Below are 12,234 nucleotides of genomic sequence, written 5' to 3'. Positions count from 1 at the left end.
AGAGCTGTGTTCTCACATCGATTAAGAATGACGGTTAAAAGTGCAAGCGTGAACTTAAGGTGAGCTGCAGGTTGCTAAGAGTCACACCGATCTTTCATTATAAACCCACCCGATCTCGCCTCTTTGATTATTTAATGCTGGCACATTGGTCTATTGGCTTCACCAGTGTTAGCACTGCTGTTGCAGAAGTCCACAAAATATACCTAAGTACACACAAACCACGGCAGTTCAATGATTGTCATTGAGCGACGATGCACAAACACAGTAGCAGCACGTATTCAAAACAACAGGCGTAGAAAAGCGGTGCACGCCTGCATACAAGCGCTTACCGACAGCGTGCTAGGCCTTTTCGAGGACACGGCTGTGCGATGAAACACAGCTGGCGATCACATAATGCATATCCTGCGCGAATTTCGTCGTCATTTCAGGCACAAATGAGCACGTGTCTGCAATCTGCGGAGTCTTACGGGGACTGGGCGACTTATGTACTTCCAACGAAAGAGACGGTCCACCATCCGAGTTTTTCTTCGTGCTCACCGACAGGCACTTGTTCGTTCTGTCTGCCTCGTATCGGCTCTCGGCTTCGCGCTACATGTTTGAGAGCAGTTGGTGCATTAGGCGGACAATTCGGGCAGCACCTTTACTCCAGATGACATCGTATTCTGTGGAACAAAATATATGCGATGCTTCTTTCTCCTGCCTCGGCGACACGCTCCCATTAGTCACTGGCGGCCACGGCTCGGTGCCGACGGCATAGTGAAGCGTTTTGCTTATCGTTTCTGCAGGAAGCAACCACGGACGATGACACCAGCTAGATTTTCTTACCAATGGCAGATCTTCGTGATTCGGCACGGAAGCGAGGTATCCGTGACGTGCAGGGTCGGAGGTGCTCAAAAGCGCACGGTCGCTCCATGACGTAGGAAACACGTGAGAACCATGAGCTCAACCAGACACACAGATCCCGAGCTTCTTGCACCGTCTCTCTCCAGGGCCACCGCAGAGCAAAAGTCAACAATTTGCAGAAATATGCAGGACAACTTTCCACAGCAGTTTTTTTCAGAACCCGCCTTCCCCTCCATTTTTTTTTCGTCCAGAGAATGCTGTCTTCGCTCATCGTGCTTATGCTGCCCCCCGTTCCAGTGAAAGTGCGTTGACTCGAAGTCAGTCATGACGCACGACGATGCCAAGAAAAAAAAAAACATTTGTGGTTCTCGCGTACCTTCAGGATTCACTGAGAGCCATACTCGTGGGGTATGGGGCAAAAGCCGACGAAGCAGCTGCATCTTGCAGTCATGCGGTAATTAACTCTGAAACGCAGGTTAAAAATCACGTGATAGAAACTCGCTACGTGGTAAAACTGAATTTTGATATCCTTTTACTACGTGCCTCAGAGGTGGTGGTAAAACTATGGCATGTACCACCTTTTACTCCAACACGAGGTGGTAATTTTAAACGCGAGAGAGTTTTGAGAGGTCATGAGCAGCGAAAACCCCAAACTCGATAGTTTTTGCTTACAGTTCAGCAGCTCCGGTCCTTTGTCCGTCTCTGCACGCTGAGTCGGTAGGGTGGGGCTGGATAACCAGGTCTCCTATCGCTCAAGGGATCGGGGATTCGGGGTGTCGGGGGGAAACGAAGGGGGGGGGGTCTTTAAGTTCTGTGCACTCTGCCAAGATGCGTGGCAGGGTGCCATTTTCTATTGTGCCAAACGGACTGAGCATCTCGTGCTCCGCAGGGTACGTGCGGTTCAGCAGTACGGGATGTGCAAGTGATCCAGCCTGCGCTTGACGCAATATCGTCAGTCTGAGAACGGATACTCGATCTATTCAAGTGAGCCTTGCCACCCTTGTAGTACTCTGTAAAGCAATATAGTTATTCATATGCGGCTCCGGCGATGCTTGTTTCTCCCTCGTGCATGCCTGAAACCAGAATCGGCTGCATCTTCCGCAAACGGGATTAGTTTCTTGAGGGGTTGCGACTGTCGTCTTCAAATGCGTTTCGTCATCACTGCCCACTGTATACAGTCGTATCTCAGTACACGCAGCCTTTCGACGCGGGGCACTCAATCTTCCCGAGTTGCCACCACACTTTTACGGAGAGGCTGTGGCGGCCTTCTCTGCAAATCGAATGAGCTTCTCGACGATCACGGCTGTTGCGGTCTTCATACGGATGATTGACATGGTAACACACTTGATTCTCAGGGGGACATTGATCGCTTTCTTGTGTTTTTATTTTCCTTTCTCGCAATTGTTTGCACTGAGGAACATGTTGGTGGTGCTGCCTTTCTAGAGAGCGAAGCTATGGTCCAGACCAGTATTTCATGTTGGGCACCCGAGAGATTGGCAAATTTTCTATTTGTGGTACGAAAGATGATTCGCAACATCGTTTTTTTGTGTCCGTGTTTATAACGGCCTTTGTTTTACGCTTTTTTGCTTAAGCTTTTTTTTTTCATCACCCTTAAACGATCTCCATCGCCGCTTGAATGATCACATTTCTAAGGTGACAACAAGATCCTTAGTAAGTGAAAAAAAAATTTGAGCAGCTTCACTTTCTGCACGTTGCGAAGTGTAGTTGAACTGCGTAGGTTGTGGCATCAAGTTGATAGGCATGTTCTGCATCGGTTAAAATGGGACCATTTCATTTTTCTCCTGCTTTCCCAACCGCATGTTCTTCACAAAGTATTTCTTTCTCCTTTTATCTATCTTTTTTTGTTTTCTCCCTGTGGTGCTTAAGTCCACAAGCTTCTCCATTATTAGAGTACCAGTGTGGCTTATCTTCGGCGCATTCCTGCTTGACAAGGCAAATGTTATCTAGAGCAATCTCGACCTTAATTAAGAGCTCTGCTGTTAAAAGGCGTGCTTTTCTGTCGTGCCGAGATGACAAGAAGGCTTATGAATTTTACCTGTTGACAATTTCATATCTGTCTACTTTTGGAGAGCAGTAACCTGTCGAAGAAGTATGTTCAGAAAAAATGATGAAGCATTCACAGTATGCTTCACAGTGCTCTGCCTCGACCGCTCAATGAAAATGTGGTCAGCCGAATGATTGCGTTTTTAGCGAGGGAACGCATGACTAGCGCGACATTGAGGAGCTGCCGCAGTGGCGCTGGATATCGGTAAACAATGACCGCTGCTCAAAGAAGCCCAGGAAGAACGCAAGCCAGCGCTCTCACAAAGAAATATACATGCCATTGGGCACGAAAGTTGCAACACACTGTTGAAACACAAGAATGTCAGATATAGTTTTAAATGCGAAGCATTTCTTAGCGAACTTCGGCGACTTTGAGCGTATCTATCTATCTATCTATCTATCTATCTATCTATCTATCTATCTATCTATCTATCTATCTATCTATCTATCTATCTATCTATCTATCTATCTATCTATCTATCTATCTATCTATCTATCTATCTATCTATCTATCTATCTATCTATCTATCTATCTATCTATCTATCTATCTATCTATCTATCTATCTATCTATCTATCTATCTATCTAGCCGCCTAAGACTTTTAGCCCTCCTGAAAGTTTCGTTAATGAAATCAATACCGAATTTGTTATGGCTAATTACGACTGCATGACAAGCATAAGTGCGTTCATAACATCACTATCATGACATGTATGTCATGAATGTCATGATTTACATTGCATGGTCTTGCTGCTTTTGCGGTGGTTTCGTTCACCTGACATGTTGCAAAATTGACATGGTATCACATGACTGCATGGCGAACACAAGTGACAGACCCTAACGTGAAAATAATGTTATGCATTTCATGTAAGTTATGAGTCATGACTACACGCCACGCTGATGGTACGCTCTCAGTCGTTGCCCTAGCTTCGCATATAAAACACATTTCTTGTTACGGGACGCGAATGCAGGACGAAGGTATATGAGTGATGCAAACATGCTAGTCGTGAGATGTGTGTCATGTAACAACATGACTACATGCCACACTCATGATGCGCTCGTGGCTGTTTCGCTAGCTCCACACATACCAAATAATTTGGTAGTGCATGACGTGAATAGGCGACGAAGGCAAATGACAAGTCCATACATGGTAATCATATTATGCGTGTCATGTAAAACATGACTACATGATACGCTCATAGCGTGCTCATGGTTGTTTCACTAGTTCTCCATATACCAAATTCGGTGTTACGTGACATGAATGGACGACGAATGTAAATGACAGGTCCAAACATGATTATCATGCTGGGACAAGTCATTTACATTCGTCGTCAGATGACACGTCAAACGTGATAATCATGACGTGAAAGTCATGTACAGCATAATTTGTGCTGTACATGAATGCGTAATGTTGTGCTGCTTTTAAAGTGACGTATCAACCGCTGCCAATCGTGCTTCGCATAACATCGATTCCTACTGTACGTGGGATCTTCCTTTTTTTTTATTTAACAAGCGTCACTGCTGGCAGTAACCGAAACTGTCACCTATCTGCTGTGCACTATCTTCCAGAGGTGCCAGCGCCATTCTCACCAGCAGAATGATTGAGGAGTTGTAAATGCTGTAGGAAAAATGCAATGGCCAACAGAAAATATTGCAAATATTGCACCAGTGTGGTAAGTACCGAGCCGTGGAGGCTACAACAAACATCAAAAAGGTGTGAATCGGAAAGTGATAGATCTGCTAATTTTTTATGTCATAGAGTAAGACGGGTCATTGAAAGAGAATACAGTTCTACAATGCCTGTCCTGGAAGGCGACCACGCCAATGGGCTTCGTATACGTGACGACGAGGAAACTCATTGGCTGCCTTCCCGATCAGCACTTGCCAAACTTGTCGGCTCACGCACCGGTGAAACCACACTAGTTATATCTTGATCTGCGAGCAGCTGAAATTAAAACGGCGCACTTTCAGCTCATAAAACAGGTCGTACAGCACCGTCTTACTGAGAAAAAAAAATGTCGATCACTCAGTATACATTTCTTGGCGATCGATAAGTGCACCAAACTTTCAGACTTGTGGACATCCATGGGAAGGCTGAACAACGTAGCTCTGTGATTGCCAAGAGGCTCCGTACACAACAAGCACCTTACACGCGAAGAAGATAGCGCATAAAAACATTGGAAAACAATCACAGCATATCCACGGAGTGAATGATGAAGAGTGGGGCGAAGCGTCCGTCAGCCCGTCCGGGCTTTCGTCCGTCCGTTCGTTCTTGCGTCCGTCTATCCATGCGACCACCCGTGCGTCAATCAATGTGTCCCTCCGTCTGTCCGTGCGTTCGTCCACGAGTCCGTACATCCATTTGTCTGTCCGTCTGTGCGCTCGTCCGTGCGTTCTTCTAGTGAACACTCCAAGTAGCGCCATCTCCCATCTCATGAACCCTGTGGCACAAACCCACTCTAGAGTGGGTATGTGCCACCGGTGGCTACATACATACATACATACATACATACATACATACATACATACATACATACATACATACATACATACATACATACATACATACATACATACATACATACATACATACATACATACATACATACATACATACATACATACGGAGGAGGAGGAGGAGGAAGAGGAGTGACAGACCCACGTCATAAGGAGCTTCGCTCCTAAAAATCAGAGAACACAAACAATGTCACTTCATATGAAAGCACATATGGATTTTGCGATTCGCCCCAATAAAGGTCTGTTTTGATTTCCACTTAATATGTTGTTGGCATAATGCTTGGGCCATCCCATGAAGAATATATACATGTAGTTCATGCTGACATCGCTAGACACTGTATGGAGGTTGTCGCACATAAAAAAGTGGCCGGTATATTTAAAGGCGAATGACTGCTGTTACTCCGGTTGTTAGAAGAGTCTGTGTGCTCGGTAGCCGATATCGCAATTAGGATTCGCTACAATTCCCTTCGATCTGCTTTGTGTACGTGCCATGTTGGGAAAAAGATAGCTGCTTTAAGAAAATCTTTCGGAAGAAACTCGTTTGAGTGACATCAACTTCCGCTATTCTTATGTGCCAGACAACTATCGCAGTGTCGTTAGAAAGAGTTGTCGATTGGCTCTTGCAAAGCCACCGCCAGTTCATGTCTTGACAAAGGAAAAGAGAAACAGCATATTCACTACGCACAATGCGGGAGCTGTGCGTGCCGTCTTTACCGGTGTACCGTCAGCGGCAACGATGAAATCGACCGCCCTGGGATAATTAGCCGAAGAATTTCTTAATTAAAGTGTGAGCGCCATTCGCCACCGATATCGCTTCTTGGTGCACCACGTTTATACGCGATGTCCTGAGAGGCAGTGACCGAGAGATGAAGAGAACGAGCCCACACACCGTGCGGGGAGATGTTTTTGGTGTTATTTTTCGTGAAAAAAAGCTCTAATAATGCTGTGGAAACCTATAAAAGGTTTTTCTATGCACGGCTCACAACATAAAATTATGCTTAAGGCTAAAATTACTGGATTTATTTGACACGAATAAAAACCCACTGATGCAAAAGTTACTATACTATCTTTCTTAGATTCAAATATGATCGAAGCATCGATTTTTTTTCAAGTGATGCCACTATCCGAAACACTTTGTTACATTTATTACAAGGCTTACTCTTTAAGAAACACTCCTTTAGCAACATTAACAATTAACGTACACTGCATGCCGACATACTATTGACAATTAAGCGCTTATCACTTAAAGAAAACTATGACAGTAAAACGAACTTTTCCTTTTTGCATGAAACCAATTTTTCGCGTGTATTGCGCTATTTTAACCTGTTGAGTCAACTTCAGCATTTCCACCTCCATCTAAAATGCGGTCGTCGCTTTTGTATGTCTCACGTTCTTCTTTTTATGTTTGCGCTTTAGTGTTCCCATGGGAAGTATTGGAAAAAAAGCAAGAAATGAAGGTCGTTCACTTGAAGTCACACCTGACGCAAGTCATCAATGGAGTTACTAACGTTTCAATCGGGTTTTTCGTACCTACAGAAGCAGTACCGGAGGCACGGGTAGCAGTAGTGAGGTGTACCTGACCAGCGTGGAGCGCGAGTGATTCTCCCGCGACAAGCGACGTGCATACTAACGTTTCAATCGGGCTTTTCGTACCTGCAGAAGCAGTACCGGAGGCACGGGTAGCAGTAGTGAGGTGTACCTGAGCAGCGTGGAGCGCGAGTGATTCTCCCGCGACAAGCGACGTGCATACTAACGTTTCAATCGGGCTTTTCGTACCTGCAGAAGCAGTACCGGAGGCACGGGTAGCAGTAGTGAGGTGTACCTGAGCAGCGTGGAGCGCGAGTGATTCTCCCGCGACAAGCGACGTGCATACTATCGTTTCAATCGGGCTTTTCGTACCTGCAGAAGCAGTACCGGAGGCACGGGTAGCAGTAGTGAGGTGTACCTGAGCAGCGTGGAGCGCGAGAGTGATTCTCCCGCGACAAGCGACGTGCCTGCGACGTCGGCCGAGACGCCCGGAGGTGGCGACCCGTCGGTGCCTGCTCCGCGGCTCGCCTTCCTCGACAAGATGCTCGAGCAGTACGACAAGCGCGCCTGGCCCACCTACGGAATGGGTAAGTTTGGGAATGGATTGAGTTTGAAAGCCTTGATGGACGGCTTTCGATCGCATGCATGCTTTTGCGGAATGCCACAAAGAACGTCGCGCAAGGTACACGTGGACAGATTCTGGTTCGCCACGAATGAACTTGTCGAGTGTGTGTCGGGGTGCTGAGACGGATGTGTCTTCTTTATCGTCCGAGTGTTTCCATGTTTTTTTTCTGCGTAGTCATACTGAAGTTAGGAATAATCATCTTGCCCAGAGTGCTGCTCTCTCTAACTTCCCAAGATTCTCAACCCATCTGTTTGATTCACTCTGACTAGAGCGTGTCTTCCATGAACACGGAACACATAGCCCCTTAAATCGACGTATCTATAGGGGTGCGTATTTATAGGCGACGTATTCTTTGGCATAAAGCTTTGCTGTCATAAACAGGGGGCAAAGTTTCTCAGCATGCACACACTCCCCATTTCCATTGGTTGAGTCTAATAAAAACATATTTCACAATAAATAAAAAAAAACTAAGGAGAAATTGTGACCTGCTGCTGGTCCCGGGATTTCTGGGACCAAAAATGCGAAACGAACAGTTCTTATAATGCAACAATGAAGGTCCTCGGCTGCCATTATAGCTTCATCCAGAGTGGCCATAATCCTGCTCTTTCAACAAAGACGAGACATATGGGCCGATTGACTAACGGCAGGGTGAACTTAACGTTTCTCTCCCATTGCATGGGGGTGGCCCCCATAAAACAGTTTGGCAACCTACCTACTTACAATGAGGTCGCACTAAATGGGGCGCAAATAAAAATGTCCGTTTGCAATGTATATTCGGCATAAAACGTAAGTTACGCGCATTTATCTTACATGTATGATGTGCTGCGAATTGTCGGTGAACACAATAATCAACGCGATGTTTTGACGAAAACGAGTTGCGTGCGATGCCCAACTTACCTCACCAGTGATTACCTATTCGTGAGTTTCAGCTACATGTGTTTGTTTATGAACGCCTTAACAGCTGTTCGTTAAGTACTACCCGGCGCGCTTTTACACGCGATGCCATAGTCGAGTTCCCTCTAACAATTCCTGAATAAGCGAAGACACCCCAGTTTTGGCGCACACGTCTTTCGGCCCCCTTCAGTTCAAAAGCTACATTTTGTAAACATTTGCTTTTCCTGGCTTCACAAACAAAAAATGGTATAGATGTACTATAGCACTGGCGTCTTTTCATTGGGAAGCTCAACAAAAGCTAGCAGCAGTAACCGTATATTGAACCTCTACTATTTCTTTTAATGTCCAGGTGATGTTCAAAAGCCTTTAACATTATATTTTATATACATCTGCCTACCGCATCCACACTTTCGTAAGGCTCATGGCCGTACTCACCTTAACAAATATGTTCGCTAAACTCTGCGCAACCAGGCTGCCCGCCATAGTTCCGCGACCAGAACAAAACATGAACAAAATTCATTTCATTACCTTATTTCTCGACTGTCAACCTTACTCCCCTAGAGTTCATGCTTCCGTGTCTCTGAATATTTTAGGGCAATATCCCGAGCAAACGCGCTTAAGCTGATAGCAGTTCCGCGTTATCGATCAGTGAGTACACTGAAACAAAACAAAAAGTTGCGGCTCCACATTGATTTTGTCTGTTTAAACAGCACATCACGTTCGCCATACCTTCCACCATTGTCGCTTATGCACTGTTCAACGCTTGGAGCCTAATACAGGAAGCTCTGTTCTGTGGGGGGATGTAACGTGCCTCCAAAAAAAAAGATGCTGGCTAATTATTTGTGTGTGTGTGTGTGTGTGTGTGTGTGCGTGCGTGTGTGTGCGTGCGTGTGTGCGTGTGTGTGCGCGCGCGCGCGCGCGTGTGTGTGTGTGTGTGTGTGTGTGTGTGTGTTTGTTCATAGGACATCGCGATGGAATTCAGGACTCTCATGATTTCTAAACATCGCTTCCTCGTGTATTTATGCAAAAAGATGCTCTCACTGAAGTGATTTCTGCACCATTATTTCTAGAGTTGACAAAATCCACATAAGAGCCGCCGTACTTACTGCGCTGCCTCACCATCGTGTTTAACAGGGCAGAACTTGACAGAATACCTTCTATGGTGATTCGTTCTGCTACACAGATAGATAGATAGATAGATAGATAGATAGATAGATAGATAGATAGATAGATAGATAGATAGATAGATAGATAGAAGATTATATTATTATTATTATTATTATTATTATTATTATTATTATTATTATTAATAATAATAATTAAATGTGGAGGCCTAGCTTCTCCGCCACGTCATGGGCTTTCTGGACAGCCTTGATTCTTGGGTGAGGACCAGGCTCTTGAGCATGAAATTAAAGTAATTTTCAGAAAATTTTTGATCTTTTCCCTGTAAAAGGGGGCACCTCCCGAGCATGTGGCTAAGATCACTGTGATAATAGCAGTCTGGACAGAGTTATGAGTTGTCGGAGTAATGATTTTATGTTATTGAGGCTGGGCTATTTTCCCGCTTAAAGCATGCGAAGGGAGATTTCCTGTGGCCTAGACAAGCTTTCATGTGGCAGTGTAAAGAACCTACGGTTCATTTGATAGTATTTTATGACCTCGTCAAATATAGTCCAAATATCTCTGAAATAGAGGCGGGGGGCTGATTCTTCTGTCTGAGCCGCGCAAGTCCCAGCACGGTGAGTAAAACTTCGCGCCTTAGTGTGGGCTAGCTCTTTGACATAGAAAAGGCCCCCGACCTTCGAGCCAAGGCGAGCAGGGAACCAAGTAATAGTGTGGTGGGTGAGTTTCTTGTGAGCTAAAGCTCTAAAATCTTCTTTGCACACGGAACCAAAAGCGAAGGCCCTAGCAGCAGCTTTGGAGTCCATGTAAATATTTTTTTGTGTGTGTGTTTCAAGGAAGGTTAGTGCAATGGCCATCTGCTCGACTTTGTAATAAGTGGTTTGAACCGACGCTGAGAAAAAAAATCAGATCCTTAGTATTTACGGACACTACTCCAAAGTTTGTGGAAGCGCCGTACTGGTTCTGGACGGGGTCGACAAGGCATCAAACAGACCAGTGGACGTGAGAGTGAGCTAAAAAAGACGAGGCTCGTGCAACAGGCCTGCCCACGTTGTACTGTGGGTGCATATTTCGTGGAAGAGGGCACTCTTTGATGCGAAAGCGCATACAATCTTCAAGTGACATATCTTTCACTTCGAGCGTCAGGCCAGTGAGTCCAGTGTCAACCAGAATATTTTCCTCCGCTGATCTGACTGAGCGCCTCGCAACCTGTGCCGTTTTCTGAGCCTCGATAACTTCTTCAAGCGTGTCATGGACCCCAAGGTACATAAGGTTCTCAGTGATTGTGCACATGGGAATGCAAAGCACTCTCTTGATTCTTCTCTGTATGAGTATGTTCAGTTTAGTCCTCTTATGGAGTTGCCGCTTGTGCATGGATGCTACATAACTCATGTGGCTCATCGAAAATGCATCAAACTGTCTGAGAAGGATGTCCTCCCGAAGTCCACTCCGACTGTCAGAAATGCGCGATATTAGTCGGATGACCCCTTCAGCCTTGGAAGTCAGACGGTCGATCGTGATGCCATTCTTTCCGTTAGCTTCCATGATAATGTCCAGAACGCGTATGAAGTCCACCCTCCGAATATGCTGCCTTGATGCCGTGTGCAGCCTAATGTCGATGATGTCGGCCAGTGGTTTTTCAGTTTTTCAGTTTGGGTCCCCTTCTCGTGGGTCGATATAAAAGAAGTTCGAACTTTATTGATGAGAGCTTAAGGCCCATTTTCTTTTTTAACACAGTCGACAGCCTCTTGATGAGAGCTCTTCACACAGCCCTCCGAGCCACCGACACTCCATATGGTGATGTCATCCGCGTAGATGGTGAACTTGGTGCCTTCTTGGTTTGAGAGCTTGGCAGTAAGGTCGCACATTGCAATGTTGAGTAGCAATGGGGAGTCGACAGAGCCCTGCGGGGTGCCGAAAGAACCTAGATCAAAGCGTTAGCCTTGAGATCTCCCAGCTGGATAGTGGCTTTTCTATTCTTGAGGAACGAGCTAGCGAACTTGTGAAAGTTGGCTCCGGGGTTAAAGCAAGAGAAGGAGGCAAATACATCGAAGTACAAGATATTGTGAAAGACCCTTTCAATATCGAGTCCTAGAATGGCTTTAACGTATTTCGTCTCCTGATTTATAATGTGATGCTTCAGCACTTTCATGACGTCCTGAGTAGATAGGTGTGGTCTGAAATCTGTCACGATGTGCGGGAACAGGTTAATTTTTTCTATGCGCTTCGATATCCGATTGTTGCAGACATGTTCGGTGACTTTACCTACACAAGACGTCAGTGAAATGGGTCGTAAGTTGTTAAGACTGAGACTCTGGCCAGGTTTAGGGACGAGGATGACCAACGCCACTTTGCAATGCTCATGGAAAAATCCCAAATCCCAAATACAATTTATTTCTTTGGTGAGGTGATGACAGAGTCGTCGTATGGTTTGCGAAGTGTCTTGTTTGTAATGCCACCGAGGCCCGGGAAGGAGTTCCCGTTAACATTGGTTAAGGTGGTCGGAACCTATGCTTTCTGGAAGGCTTGTCCAATTCGAAGACCCGCCGCGGTGGTCTAGTGGCTAAGGTACTCAGCTGCTGACCCGCAGGTCACGGGAACGAATCCCGGCTGTGGCGGCTGCATTTCCGATGGAGGCGGAAAT

At 45.7% G+C, this 12,234-nt stretch overlaps 1 protein-coding gene across 2 annotated transcripts in view; it reads left to right on the top strand.

Moving 5' to 3' along the window:
- LOC119172260 (glycine receptor subunit alphaZ1) overlaps positions 1-12,234 on the top strand; it is a 148,198-nt gene that overhangs the window by 103,472 nt on the left and 32,492 nt on the right. For both annotated transcript variants that reach the window (XM_075893482.1, XM_075893481.1), the window contains exon 2: positions 7,328-7,536. In XM_075893482.1, coding sequence (XP_075749597.1) covers positions 7,328-7,536 — 209 coding nt within the window. The remainder of the gene's footprint in view (positions 1-7,327; positions 7,537-12,234) is intronic.

The sequence above is a fragment of the Rhipicephalus microplus genome, chromosome 4, assembly GCF_043290135.1.
Source record: "Rhipicephalus microplus isolate Deutch F79 chromosome 4, USDA_Rmic, whole genome shotgun sequence".
Classification (NCBI taxonomy): Eukaryota; Metazoa; Arthropoda; class Arachnida; order Ixodida; family Ixodidae; genus Rhipicephalus; species Rhipicephalus microplus.
This window is presented reverse-complemented; position numbering and strand designations above follow the sequence as displayed.